Source organism: Palaemon carinicauda, chromosome 45 (assembly GCF_036898095.1).
Source record: "Palaemon carinicauda isolate YSFRI2023 chromosome 45, ASM3689809v2, whole genome shotgun sequence".
Classification (NCBI taxonomy): Eukaryota; Metazoa; Arthropoda; class Malacostraca; order Decapoda; family Palaemonidae; genus Palaemon; species Palaemon carinicauda.
Window position 1 is genome coordinate 27,700,484 of NC_090769.1, and position 15,395 is coordinate 27,715,878.

The 15,395-nt window shown below is 47.7% G+C and overlaps 2 protein-coding genes across 2 annotated transcripts in view; one reads left to right on the forward strand and one right to left on the reverse strand.

Annotated features, from left to right (window-relative positions):
* The window catches only part of LOC137634940 (uncharacterized), a 592,943-nt gene that overhangs the window by 71,713 nt on the left and 505,835 nt on the right, over positions 1-15,395 (reverse strand). The gene's annotated exons all lie outside the window — the stretch shown is intronic.
* Positions 1-15,395, forward strand: part of LOC137634697 (uncharacterized) — a 46,132-nt gene that overhangs the window by 1,042 nt on the left and 29,695 nt on the right. Inside the window, exons 3-4 of the mRNA XM_068367187.1 lie at positions 230-329; positions 10,157-10,289. Of these exons, the coding sequence (XP_068223288.1) occupies positions 230-329; positions 10,157-10,289 (233 nt within the window). The remainder of the gene's footprint in view (positions 1-229; positions 330-10,156; positions 10,290-15,395) is intronic.

Genomic DNA, 15,395 nt, shown 5'->3' on the forward strand with positions numbered 1-15,395 from the left:
GAATGTCTTGAATTTATACAAGACTTGATTAGTAATACAAATGCAGTTTCACTTATTATAATGATTAAGTGTTTTAGGGTATAGTAAATTGTTATCGTAATCTTGTTTTGTAAGTAAAAATATTTTTTAATATAGTATTATAATATACAGTTCTTTGATACTTCAATTTTCCTATATGAAAAGTCCCTTGGTTTTTTGTTGAAAATAGTTATAATCTATTCTCTTTTAGAGCTGGTCCTATAGCAAGAGCTCTTGACTGTGGAGCAGATGTTGTAATTACTGGAAGATGTGCAGATAGTTCCTTAGCTCTTGGTCCTCTTATGCATTCTGTAAGTATTTTGCTATATGATCCTTTTTGGAGAATGAATCATAATGGATTCCTGATACATTTTCTCTACTTTTTAGTTTTAATGGATAGAATTTAGTTATATTTTTCTCATACTAATCATAGTAAAGAACTCCTGAAGTATCAAGCAATCATGAGGTAACCAAACCAAGGCCATCCCATGCTTAGAAAGTTTTATTAGAAACTTTTTGGTGTATTGAACTCTTCAAATATTCTTTCTTGAGTAACGAACATATTTTTAATTTATTTTTGTTCCGACACAGATACTTACCTCGAAACACTTTCTTAGGAGTCACTGGTGGGTCCTCTCTAACGACCAGAGTTTTGCATAGTTTACCCCACTCCCATTCTCTATAGTGACCTGGTAGCGGGAGAGAACGTGACCTGGGGCAATACCCGAGGTCGGCCATGTGGCGACGCTCTCGACCTAGGCAGTATGTTTTCTGGTCGCGTCGTGTTCACACACACCGCTCCTCAGTTCTCTGTGCGACCTCCTTTGTGTTGGTTACCACGTGCTTCCCACATGGTCTTGAATCTTTAGCGAGTGTTCAGTGCCTTTACTATGCGCTTTAGCTTTTACTCCCTTGTGCTTTACTAGTGTTTCAGTGCTTTCCCTTTTTAGCGTTCTTGTGTCTTGCGTTCCTTTGTGTTGTGCTATGGAGCATGCTCGCCGTTGTCCTGGGCCTAGAGCCGGTAAAGCGTGTGTGGGCTTTCTTGTCCAAGCCTGAGGTAGACCCGCATACGTTGTGTACCTCGTGCAGGGGTAAAGCCTGTTCTTCGTCGGACGCGTGTCCCGAATGTGCCGAATGGAGTGAGGTTCAGTGGGTGAAGTTCGGCACCAAAAAGAAGAAGGCGCCGAAGAGATCACCACGGAAGTCAAGCGTATCTTCCCCCGCGACTTCGGCAGGAGAAGGGGCAGGTAGAGTGCATCCTTCATCCCCTTCCCAGAGTAGGGGAAGAGGTAAGTCCTTGAAAGGAAAACAGTTGGCGCATCCTTCCCTTGAGAGTGATTGTGCGGGGGAATCTTCTTTTGCTAAGGCGGTGCAGGCGCCTGTAGGTGAGTGTAGTGGGGCTCTGAAGGACGTGGCTCTCTCACATAGGGTCTGCGTCGCGACGGAGGACCCCATGTGGCCTAATAATGCTCCGTTTTCTTCGCCAGATTCCTGGGTAATTGTTTCAGGGACATCAGCGACGGAGGGCGCCGTCGGCAGAGAAGAATCCCCGTAGGAGGACCCATTGGCGTGGGACTTACCAAGGACGCCTTGAGGTCCCTACTGGACATCGAGGAAGGACTCGGTGAGGCCTTCTCCTGCATACCTCGCCCGTCGGCGTGGGTACCGACGAAGCCACCTCTTCAGGATCATCGCCCAATTCCTTCTTCGTCAGGGCTGCGGGGGAGACCCAAGAAGCCAAAGTTGAGTTCAAGGTCTCGGTATGGCGAGAAGGCCTACTCCTCGGGACGTGACTCGTCTGATTCCTCGAGCAGGGAACGTCGCAGACGCCAGAGGAGGAAGAGAGATCGCTCTGTGCAGAGGAACTCCCCTTCGCAGTCTCCCACACGATCTCAGGGCACTAGAAGCCCCCGCTCCCCTCTATCCAAAAGCAGAAGACCAGACTCACCGCAAGGGACGTGGGTTTTTGTCCCTAGCAAGAGAATGAAGGACCTGACCAGACCCACTAGAGCGACACCTGAGCGGGCGGGAGACAGTCCTCCTAGAAGGGCCTCCACGTGCCTCGCCAGGGAGTCGCCCGATGAGCGGAGGACCCCGTCTTGTAGGCCTAAGTCCCGTTCGAGAGACACTCAATCTGCCCAGCGGAGGGAGTCGTCATCGAGGATGGGCAGCCTCGACAGGTCCCCCCATCGAGAAGCTACACGAGGACGGGCATCTCCGTCGAGCGATCTCACGGAAGAGCCCATCTCGCCCAAAAAGCCCTCGAGGAGGAGAGAAGTGCCGGACGACGATGAGAGAAGGAGCCGAGGGACCCGTCGACACGAAGGCGCCCATGGTCACGCCTCACCCCATCGTTTGGAGGAAGGAGAAGGCGAGACGTCGACGGCGGAGGACTCCGCTTACAGGAGAGTCCTAACCATGATCAGGGGGTACAATAACTTGGTGGAAACGTGGACCTCTGGCCTGAATAAGTTCTTTGACGCCCCCGCCCAGAAGAAATCCTCTCTCTCCCTACCAGAGGCCAGGAACGTGGGAATCGGAAGGGCCCATATCGACAAAGTTATCGTCCGTAATAGCGACTCCACCAGGGGCTATAGTTCGGCGAAACTTTTACAAGGCCTAAAATCGCAGACGAAGTACTACTCCTTAGAGGGCAGGACGAATGGCCCCTGCAAGACGGCGGAATCCCTTGACATCCTGTGCCAGGGCGTCTCGGACGAGAAGGCAGCCTCGGCGTCCACATTCTTCTCCCAGGCCGAGTCAGCTATGATGGAGGAGATGTCCAAGGACCTGGTGAACGTAGCATCCTGGCTGGATTGGTGGGCCACCACCTTGGTCGGCACCCAGATCCCAACGGACTCAGTGGAGCCTGCAAAACGGGAGGCTCTGAACCAGTTGCTGGGGTCGGGTAGCCGAGCACTTAAATTCCTGACGTTCCAGTCCTTGGCTCTCTCGGCTAACTTGGTTCTGCGGAGAAGAGACGCCCTACTCAAGAATCTTCCGGTCAAGATCCCCGACAGGGAAGCTTGGGCGTTGAAGAATAGCTCCGTCTGGGGAGAACAACTATTTCCAACGAAGAAGGTGGAGGAAATCATGGAGAAACTGGCCAAGAAGAGGGAACTCTCCAGCCTGAAGCCGCAGACGGCGCTTCGCCCCGCCTTCAGGAGGCCCGTGACGGAAGCGCCCGTGACTGCGCGTCCCGTCCCAACCCATGGAAGACGAGAACCCCCGTCGGGGCAGTGGCCTACCTCGACGAATCCCTCCCGAAGGGGATCCTCTGCGGCACCACCCACGTATAGGAGCTCCTACTCCTCCTCCAGGAGAAGCCGAGCAGGCCGTTCCTCCCGTAGGAGATAAGATGGGAGGCCCCCCTTCCCTGCCCAAGCCTCAGGTAGGGGGATGCCTCAGACTAGCATGGTAAGCATGGAAGCTCCACGGAGCAGATCCGTGGACAGTATCAGTTCTGAGAGAGGGCTACAGGATTCCATTCTTGGAAGAACCGCCCCCGTTGATCCCAGCGTCCCAGGCGGACTGGTTGGTGTCCAAGGACCCAGCGAAGAGGGCTGCACTCGACGAAGAGGTCACCAAGATGTTGCAAAAAGGAGCCCTAGAAGCAGTGGAGTTGCCGGGTCCGGGATTCTACAGCCGCCTGTTCCTAGTAGAGAAAGCGACGGGAGGTTGGAGGCCAGTAATAGACCTGTCAGCCCTCAACAAATTCATCAAGAAGATAACCTTCAAGATGGACACACCAAAGACAGTCATGGCGTCCTTGAGGGAAGGGGACTTTATGATATCTGTAGACCTCAAGGACGCCTACTTCCAGGTACCCGTCTACCTATCAAGCAGGAAGTTCCTCCGGGTGAAGTGGGGTGCCCAGGTGTTGCAATTCAAGGCCTTGTGTTTCGGTCTTTCAACAGCCCCCCAGGTATTCACGAGAGTGTTCACGACGGTCTCCGTTTGGGCACACGAACGGGGCATTCGTCTCATCAGATACCTGGACGACTGGCTACTCCTTTCATCCTCAAGGGAAGACTTGAAACGACAGGGCGAAGATCTTCTACGTTTGTGCAAAAACCTGGTCGCACTTAACCCCGACCTACAGGACGACGTACCTGGGAATAGTACTCGACTCGTTACAGGTCAAGGCATTCCCGTCCACAGACAGACTAGAAAACCTGGACCGGGTGCTCTTGCCCTTCCTTCGAGGACAACCCAGAAGAGCGAAGGATTGGCAGAGGTTGGTAGGACACCTGGTGTCCCTGGAGAAGCTGGTTCCCCATGGAAGACAGCACCTGAGGGTGGTTCAGTGGAACCTAAAAGAACAGTGGAACCAGAACAGTTCCCTGGACTTAGTGGTGCCAGTCCTGCAGGAGACCAGACGGGCCTTAGAGTGGTGGCAGGATCGCTCACACACCCTGAGAGGGATGCCACTTTCCAACCAACCTTCAGAGCTCCTTCTCTTCACGGACGCATCGAAGGAAGGGTGGGGCCACCTTCGAGAAGGGACCGCAAAGGGAACATGGATGGAAGAAAAGAAGTCCCTCCACATCAATGTCCTGGAAATGAGGGCAGTCCAGGAAGCCTGCTACCACTTCGAGGAGGACATTAGGGGGAACTCAGTAGCCCTGATGTCAGACAACGCAACCGTGGTGGCATACGTGAAGAAGGAGGGGGACTGAGATCAAAGGAGTTGTGCGATCTGGCCCTTCAAATCCTAAGTTGGGCGGAGAAGCAGGACGTCAGCCTGACGGCAAGGTTCATTCCGGGGAAGAAGAATGTCCTAGCAGACGGCCTCAGCAGGGCGGGGCAAGTAGTAGCGACGGAGTGGTCCCTACACCCACAAGTGGCAAGCCACATTATCCAGATGTGGGGGTCCCCGGTAATGGACCTGTTTGCAACAAGGTGGAACGCTCAACTCCCCGTATTTTGTTCTCCTGTCCCAGACCCGAAGGTGGCAATGGAAGACGCCTTTCAGCACAAGTGGGACGGCCTGGACGTGTACGCCTTTCCCCCCTTCTCCCTAATAAGACAAGTCCTCAACAGGGTACGAACAGCAACCAACCTAAGGATGACTTTGGTAGCGCCCAGGTGGCCAGAGAGAGAATGGTTCGCAGACCTAAGGAGTCTCACCACTCTTCCTCCCTGGCCTCTGCCCGTCAGATCAGACCTGCTAAGACAACCTCACTTTCAGCGGGTTCACGGAAACCCACAGGCCCTTCGTCTACACGCCTGGAGGTTATCCAGCGACTCCTGAAGAAACAAGGCTACTCTAGCAAAACAGCCAAGAGAATGTCTCTGTACCTGCGGAAATCTTCCACAGCCGTCTACCAGTCTAAGTGGGCGGTGTTCGTTAAGTGGTGCAGGGACAAGGAGATAGAGCCCTTGGAAGCGTCCGTGCCAATTATAGCAGACTTCATGGTTCATCTCAGGGATAGGTTAGCCATGTCAGTCCCAGCTATTAAGGGAGTCGGGCGGCCCTGGGTCAAGTCTTCCTTCTCAAGGGCATAGACCTGGGCGCCTCCAGGCACATTTCTATGCTCATTAAGGTTTTCGAGCAAGCCTGCCCCCCTTCCGCCCCTAGAATCCCGAATTGGGATTTAGTGAGAGTTCTGGATATGCTCCGAAAACCGCCTTTTGAACCGTTGAAGGACATCGTGGACAAGGACCTCACCCTCAAGACGGTCTTTTTGCTAGCGTTGGCTTCAGCTAAGAGAGTGGGCAAACTACACGGGTTGTCATACGAAGTGGAACACTCAAGGGGATGGAAGGAGGTAACCTTGAAGTTTGTCTCCTCCTTCGTGGCCAAGACTCAGAACCCCTCGGTGTGGGACCCTAGGTTCGAGAGTTTTTCTATCCCTGCTATCCCGAACGTAGGGAACCAGGAAGACGTGAGACTGTGCCCAGTTAGGGCAATTAGGAAGTACCTCAAGCGAACGGCAAGCACCCGCCCATCTGTTAAGAACCTATTCGTTTCCTGGGGTAAAACGAAGAAGAGGATATCGAAGAATACAGTTTCGTTCTGGCTCAGGCAGGTGATAATGCAACCCTACTCAAAGGAGGGACTTCCAACACCAGGGAAGCTCAGGGCTCACGATGTTAGTGGCATAAGCACCTCCCTAGCATTCGAGAAAAACATGTCGGTAGCACAAGTGCTCCAAGCGGGAACTTTGTCCAACCAGTCGACCTTCACCGCTCACTACCTTAAAGATTGTACGAGAAAATCCCTGGACGGGTTTTCCATTGGGCCAGTCATCTCATCCCTTCACGCGATTTAACGGCTCAAGCCCCAGGCTCAATCGTGAAACATAGAGGATCCAGACACAGTAACGGTTTCTATCCCCCTCTCTTCCCAATTTTCTCTCTATTTCTCGTACTAGCAGTCGATTCTTAAAATATCGATCACCGCTTAAGCCGCAAGATTCGCCATTATACAACAAGCACAAGGAAGGAAATTGCAGAAGGGTAAGTGTTACCACACTTAATGAGTATTTTGTGTAGTTTATCCTACTGTCCATTGGGGTCTTGGGCTACGGGCACTCCCTCCTCCTAAGGTGTAAGTCTCCTAAGAAAGTGTTTCGTGGTAAGTATCTGTGTCGGGACAAATCACAAATTTTAAGTAATTTGTATTTTTCCTAACATACTTACCGAGAAACACTTTCGAGTTATGGCCCCCCCAACCGTCCCCGCAGTGCCTTACAGTCCTAGAGTATTGTTCCTTACATAAAACATACTGCCTAGGTCGAGAGCGTCGCCACATGGCCGACCTCGGGCATTGCTCCAGGTCACGTTTTCGCCCGCTACCAGGTCACTATAGAGATTGGGAGTAGGGTAAACTACACAAAACTCTGGTCGTTAGAGAAGAGCCACCAGTGACTCCTAAGAAAGTGTTTCTCGGTAAGTATGTTAGGAAAAATACAAATTACTTAAAATTTGTGATTTCTGATATTGTGCACATTTGCTAAGTTGCGTGTCCACAACATAGTAAAATTGTCATTGTTAGAGATTATAGAGAAAATAATAGAATCCCAGTCAGGCACCAACTCTTATGATATGCAAATGAAGGGTGTGATATATTCTCTGCATTGAAGGCTTCTATTAGTACTGCAGACAAAAAACAAGAATAAGATGGGAAGGGTTGTATTGAATAGTCTTTTAATGAACCTGAGCTATTGGGGCGTAGCTGTCATTTAATTATGTTGGGGCATTATGGCTTCACAACCTGTATTGTTCTAACTTCATTTTTGGTCTTCCATATGTTATGAGTTTATGGATATTTCTATGCCGGGGGTAATGCTGCCACCTGCTGCTCCTGCTGACTAAAAGTCAGTACGGAACAGTAAGAAAAATTTGGAAGGACTATGGGTTCGAACTTGGAACTTAATGGGGGTATTGTTGGGTTTCACTTCTGTGGACCTCATGGCCTCTACTTTAATAATGCAAGGTAACACAACAAATGATACATAAGGACATATGGTTAAGATACTTTTGTTCCTTATACTATTCAAGTACAGTTTAGATTACTATACAGTATTTTTTTTGCAAGTGTAGCTTACTTACTAACCTAACACAGAGTTCAGCATATGTCCAAATAATGTGGATAAGGCCTAGTCAGGTTCCTGTATATTTTTTGTATATGAACAGTCCAATATTTTTCTTAAGTATAGTATAGTAGAAGATAACCTGGGTACTAAATAGGGACCTTCTTTTTGATAGATGAGGGATGAAATGACTTAGTCTACCCACCTCCAAAATTTATGACTGTAACAAACACTGACTATAATATAAGTTCACAGACCAGACTTGCCCTTAATATTGACATCTCAGACTTGGAGGACATAATCTTCCTCTGGACTTACACTTGTTACTACATTCTTTGGAAAAAATAAAAAACAATAAATTCCATAGTTAAACAGCACTAAGCTAGTGAAACATCCTTTTTGGAATTCTGGCTTGCCATGCAGGGCCTGTAACTTACCCTACTCTTAGATTGAAGGGCATGAAACTAGCCATCAACTCGAATTCGTTTCTCGGCGGCTTCGCTAGCTGGGCACACCCTTCTCTGGTCCTCGTAGGTCCTTATGACAAGAAATTCAGATTAGAGTTTTGTCACCTACAACAGTTTGGTGATGCAGTTTTCAAGCAAACCAGGATTTTTTAAGGTAATGTTCAGTAGTTACAGACCTGACACAGTATGTCATTGAACTGCAGCTAAAAACCCTTTCTAAAGAAGTATTTGCAAAAATTAAGAATTGTAGCTGCACTTCTATTATCATTAATTCTAACTTTTAAGTTTTTAATTTTCAATACTTTGCGCCTCAGTAACTAAACTTTATAACGAAAAGAACTTGCCTTTTTGGACAGAGGACAATTTTGAACTATAATCAAACAAAAATTAGGATTATTACCTCTAATGCCTTAGTCATGAACAGCTCTTACCTGGCAAATAAATGTGTTTCCTGATGTAATGCTCACCACCTTTTCCAGAGATAATTTGAAAGAATAGTGGCAAATCTTTACACTTTCCTAAGCTAAAGTCTTGCCTTTGTATAACATATTGCTTGTACAGTAGTTCACGTTTGGATTTAACTGATGTCAATGGCACCAAGAAAAAGTTTTAGCTGTAAATCTTTAATTGAAAGATCTTCCAAAGGTTTAAAACTGTAATCTTTTAGATATTTTAACTTCTAAATTCCAAAAAATAGACCTAACTTACTGGAGATCTTTTAATATCAAATGCCCTAAAATCACCTGCCGTAATACCTGAAATGGATAAAACTAATCCCAGGTGTTTGGGTACAGAATTAAGCATGGATCTGAAACGGGAAGTTTCTTTTCATAACATAGGAAATATGAAAAAACTTGAAGCAATTGATATGAAGAGTTGATTCCAGTAACATTTGTTTCTGTGACAGATGTAAAAAATATAGAATTGCTCTCATGAAGAATCTGTGAACAGAAAGGTACAGTAATACCCTGGTTTTTGAGTAATTTTGAAACTTTTTTTTCACCCCAACAAGATTTAAAGGAATCATACAATATGCCAATCCATCCACCTATGTAATATTATATAATTTAACAGCGTTTACTTTAGCAAATGGAGAGATCTTATAATCCAGACTATCCATTCAGTCTCTGCCTCACAATCTAGTTGTGTTTTAAAGCAACGAGGATTGCAACATACAAAGGTTGAGCAGAAGGATATAAAGTAATTAAAGAATTTGAGGTTCTTTGAGGGGATTTAGAATCTGTAATGCACAGCAAACTTTCAGAAACCTTACTGAAAGAAACACTATGAGCAGAGATATCATTTTAAGAGAAGATTCACTGGACTTTTGAATTATAAGAGGAACTTAGCAATGTCAACAGTTTATGAAGCTCTTCACTCTCAAAAGTTGGCTGATTTTGTGAATCGTCTAAAGCGTGTATTAGTTCATCGTAATCCCCTGTACAATCGACTAACTTAGTCATCGCTGGCTTTTTTCTGAACTAACAGCAAGTTTCCTTTAGTGCTTTGTACTATGAAATTGATGGGCAGTCATTAAAATATACTTTCACATGAGAGGTACTGTGAGACAAATGCACTTTTCACAACGATTATTTAAATCACAGTATTGCCTCTTTGACATGATACACCAAGGGAATACGGGTATTGAACTTTCAGGAACAATGCCTGTGCACACTCCACCCAATTACTGCTAAGAAAACCAGGGGAAGACATCTTGATGCATAGTAGCAAGCAAACAGTCAGGAAAAGGTTTAATTAGTACCGCACGACTGAAGAAACTGAAGACAGAGACTAGGGTGTCAGTTACCACTTAACGCTAGAATGTTGGCGTGTGTTTATTGAAGGGAAGGAAAATGGGAACATTTTAAAAACTTTATTGGTAAAGATCGATTAAACTGAGCTTCTGGAGAAGCAATATGAACATCAGGTGAGTATAGAAATAAGAAATTTTATTAAGATTGTATTTTATATTTGCATAATATTGAAATTTGTATTTTTCAATAACAAAAGCTTATTGTTCTTAATCAAAGCCTGTAATTTTCAAAAATTGTGTTGCTCATGCAGTTAAACTGACTTCTGGGAGATTATGAATCAAAACTAGCAAATTTATAAGAAAATATTTCTCGCCCTTAGTTCAAATGGCTTCCAGAAGACTATGATCTCCTTGCTGCAGGCAGTTTAGCTGGCCATTTGATTGAATGTGGTGCTCAGGCAACTGGAGGCGTCTTTACTGATTGGGAGAAAGTTCCTGATTGGCATAACATAGGTGAGCTCACGCTTTTGCATTAAACTATGGGAATATCCAATTACTGTATAGATGGAACAAAAATAACCACTCCCTTGTATAACAATTTATAGTTGTTTTGACACTAAATACAAACCCTTTCGCTCTTTACTAGTGATATACTTTCAGTGAAGCTTGAAGACTAGTCATAAGACTTTTAGCAAGATGTAACTACCCCACCGCTAGTTAGCGGGGTTTACGGGGTTTAGTACCAGCTACCCTGCTCACACACACACACACCTGTGTTGTCTTGTCACTTTTTCTTTTGGCTCGGCGGATAGCGGATGTTGTCTTTCTCCGCTTCCCAACTTTGACTGTCATTTTGACAAATTTTTTTTTTATGTTTCTTTTCAAGAGTGATTGTGACTTCTTTCTGGTTGTTATGCAAACTTGTCTAGGACCTGATGGCTGTAAATGCGGCACCTTCATGTCCGTGGTTGAGACTAACTCTCATTTGTTGTGTCCGGCCTGTCGACTACCGTGTACACTGGATGACACTTGTGAGGAGTATCAGGAGTGATCATCCTCCCAGTGGGAGAGATTTGGACGGTGGTGTAAGAAATCTAAGAGGGATTTTTCTCCTTCGGGGTCATCCTCGAAATCGAAGAAACCTCGAACTTCTTCAACCATTCGATCGCATCGTGAAACTCCTCTTTGCTCTGTCACCCTAGGGGATCGATCGAACAGGAGTGTGGACCATTTAATTCTGGGACAACCCTTAGGTTCGAAAGAAGCTGCCGCTTCCCCTAGCGAAGCAGTACCACCCTACCCTGCAGGGGAGTCCTTCTCATTTGATGTTTTTTTTACAGATCTGGCCTTCACTGGGTGTTGCTGGTCCCCTGTCAAAGGAAGGTCTTGTAGAGTTGCTGCAGTTGGGAACTGAGAGGAAGCAAACACCGGCTTCCTCAGAGGTGGAGTTTGATCCTCCTCCTTAGGACTCCGAAGGATTTGTGCCAGAGGAGTTCCTTGCTTCTGCTGCCAGTGCTGTGTTGTTGGTTCCGAGTTCTCCACCTTCACCTGCGGCAGCCCCTGCCCCAACGACCGCATTTCTCCTCATTCTGAGTACGCTCAGCCTGCGGATGGGAGGCAAAGTCCAAGGCATGTTCCTGTTCCTCTGGCGGGTCACCTTTCCCATTCATGGGTTAGGTCCTCTCCAGAGTGGTCTCTGCCATGTGGATCCTCTAGAACGGCGCCCAGCTTTGCCTCCACCCTTTTGCAGCTCGTTGGAGTGTGGTTCCCCTGTGGAGGTTGCTCTACCCCTGCTAGTTCGACGCTCGCCATCCTCGCCTGTTTCTGGTCCAGAGTCCAGGAGTATTTGCTGTTCCCCCTAGGGGTTTCCAGTTCACTGCGTCTTCCTCGGCGGACCGCAGGGCACTACCCAGCGATCTCCACCATCGCCCGTCAGCGCAGACATAAGGAGCTCTCGTTATGACTATTGTGATTGTAGGACATCTCCTCGTCATAGATCCAGAAGCAAGTCAGAGCGTGAACCAGCCCTCTCTCCTCACCACGCTTCAGCAAGTGAACATCCCTCTTCTCGCGAGTGTTTGCTATCGCGTGACCGCTCTCCTTATGACTGTTACAAGTCATGTGACTCTTCTAGGCATAGGATCCTTGAACGCGATCTACAGTCCTCGCGCAAGTGCCCATCTTCACACATTCCAGTTGCCCACTCGCCCAGACCTCCAGCTGCAACTCGCCATGAGCATGTGATTGACTCACACTCGGCCAGAACTTCAGGTTCACCTCGCAATCCAGCCCCTCCTTGCTCTGCATCATTAGCTTATGAGCAAACAGCAGCGCGTAGCAACACTCCTACCCGTAGCCTTCCATCAGCACACACCCAGAAGGTAGAGTGTGAGCATCAAGTGCCACGCGTCAGTCCAGCACCGAGGAACCGACCAGCAGAACATACCTGACCAGTACCCTTCATAGTCTCCTTAAAGAGTTCAACACGTGTTTCAGAGCCCTCTTCCATGCATTCCCCAACTCGCTCTTCCAAGCCAGAGCGGCAGGTCATGCCGGTCCCTTTATGGTCAGATCCAGGTTCCGAAACCTAGGTCTTCTAGGAAGTGCTCTTTATCCCGTGACCTATTCGGTGAGAAGCCCTCTTCCTATCCAGCCTTCAAGAAGGAAGGTCCTTAGTTTAACGCCTTGGTGAAGGTGGCAAGTCTAGCAGTATCTGGCCCTGCTACCTCGGGGAAGAAGTCATCGGCAACATCCATGAATACACTTAGGATCCCGTTGGAAAAGTCTATCTCGTCGAGCTCCTCTTCCCCTCTTGCCGACCCGAGACATAGAACTACAGTAGCAGAGGCTCCCAGAGACCAGCATTAGATGTTAGTCTTTCCGATCAGATCCAGGATGCGGGTTCCTACAGCCACAGCGTAGGTGGTACAGCAAGATTTCTCCAAGCTGCACATAACTCCAGTCATGACTATGAAGAAGGAGGAGGAGACAGAAGAACTCTACTCCTCCCCCAGGTGACAACCTTCACCCATGTACAAGATGGGGTTCGTGATTTCGAGAGAAATCTCCCCCATCAAGGTGGTTTCGCCGGAGCAGCGCACCACCTGTGTCTTCAGACCAGCTCCAGTCAGCTCTGAAGGAGGTTCCTCAGTCCAGCAGATCCAGGGAGGACTCAAGACTTTCCCTGCTAGAGGAGTTCCTTCCTCCCTGAAGGGAGAGCAAGGATTTGAAGACTATTCCTAAGAACACCTTGGCTAGGTCTTCTTGGCAGACCTAGGAGAAAACTCGTGATGCAGCGCCTTCAGCGGCAGTGACGTTTTTAAGAGACATTCTCATGTCCAGGTATGATAACGAATACAACCCACCCCGGGCTCCTATGGATGAGCGTTCGTGGTTGGATGACGATCAGGACTCACACAATGAGATCTATCTCCCTAGACCACCTAGTCTGAAATACACTGAAGCATAGGAGAAAGAGTCTGGTCACGCCTTTTTGGCAGGTCTTAGCCCGTATGAGGGCCATTAACGGCTGAGACGACCCAGCCGTTGCCCAACAAAAGGGCAAGGACACCATTTTGGACCATGTCTACATCTCCCTGAGACCTCTGAAAGCCAGCGCAGCTTTGCCTTGGTCCAGGGGGTTGAAGGGAGCCAGGAAGAAGGCCTTCACTTAGATAGTAGGTATGACGAGCTCTCTTCGGGCAGGCACATCCTCAAAGCTCCTACTGTCTCCTTTCATCCAGCAGAGGAGGTATTACGAAGTCTCAGATGAGATACACTCATCTTTTCCACTAGATCCTGTTATCGAACCACTGGCAACAGGCTTTCCAGTCTTCCAGTTACCCTCTTGGCTGCAGATGCTCTCAAAATGGAGAAGGTCATGAAGTTTGCCATGCAGGCAACTTCGTGGCTAGATGTATAGTTGGGGTCTGTTGGACACCTCATTAGAACTGAGGATTGTTCCAAAGAGAGCACGAGAAAATTGATGGCGACTTTCCTCTTATTGGGAATGCGAACCGTGGAGTTCTTCTCCCATCAGGTAGTCAACCTGTGGGTGAACCCAGTTCTTAGGCGAAGGGACTCTGTTATAGAAAAATTCTGTCGACACATTCCTTAAAAAATTCCGTCGACACATTCCTTGAAAAATTCCGTCGACAGATTACTAAGGCGGAGGTGACCAGGCTGAGGAATTCTACTTTGGAAGGACCCTCTATATTCAGTACAGAAGACGTCGAGCGAGTAGCAGACCGATGGAGAAAGTCCAACTAGAACTCTCTCCACCAGAGGGCCCTGACTTCCAGGTCCTATGTGGCAGCTCCCCCTTTGCGGAAGCCACTATCATCCATACCACAGTCCAGCAAGAACACCAGCACAGCTAAAAGCTTATTTAAGAAGACCTTTCCTGCCAGAGACCAAAAGGGCACCAAGTTGAATTGAGGAGGCAGAGGAGTAAAGGTGGTGGGCGAGGCCGCTCCCGCTAGGGAAGGGCAATCCTCCCACTTGTCCATCAGTGGGGGGGATGTCTACAATGGTGGTGGCAGAGGTGGCTGCAGCACAGGGCCAAACCCTGAACAATCTCATGATTCATTGAGGGTATTGCGTCCCATTGACGCAATCTCTCCCTCTGTTGACTCGGAATTCAGTTCTATCTAGCTCCTACACGAAGGGATCTATGAAGGAGCTGGCCCTCTGGCCCGAAGTCCAGACCATATTAGAGAAGGGTGCTCTTCAGGAGGTCCTCGACTGATCCCCAGCCTTCTTCAGTCGACTCTATCTTGTAAAAAAGGCGTCTGGAGGCTGGAGACACATCATCGGGCTCACAGCTCAGAACAAGTTTGTGCTACAAACTTCATTCACCATGGAGATGGCAGACACTGTTAGACAAGCAGCAAAAGCACAGGATTTTTGCGCACTCTGAACCTCAAAGACGCATACTTTCAGATCGCAGTCCATCAATCATCAAGGAAGTATCTAAGGATCATCCACGACAACAGGCAATACCAGTTCAAGGTGCTGTGCTTTGGTCTTTCAGCAGCACCTCAGGTTTTCACAAGAGTCTTCACCCTAGTGTCAACCTGGGCTGACAAGATTGTCATCTGTCTCCTAATATACCTGGACTACTGGCTGATTCTAGCAGACTTGGGGCTACCCTTCTTCATCACCGAGACAGACTCGTTGAATTTTGTCATGATCTGGGGATCATGATGAATCTCGAAGTCATCCCTGCTTCCATCACAGAGACTGGTATACAGTACCTTGGAATGATCATCGACACCAGCTTGCAGAAAGTCTTTCAATCAGATGACAGAATCCAGAGGCTGAGAAAGGTGGCAAGCCCCTTTCTCCAACGAGATGCTCTCTCAGCCCAGCGGTGGCTACTTTTCGAAGGTCACCTGACATTCCTGGTCAGCGAGATATATGTTGAACATAAATTAGCTTATATAACCCCTATCTTCATAAGTGGATCAAGACTAGCGGCAAGCAATTATAGACCTGTTAGTCTAACATCACATATTATGAAAGTGTATGAGAGGGTAATAAAAAAGAAAATAATGAACCATTTGGTCAAAAATAATTTGTTTAATATGGGTCAACACGGTTTCGTGCCTGGAAAAAGTA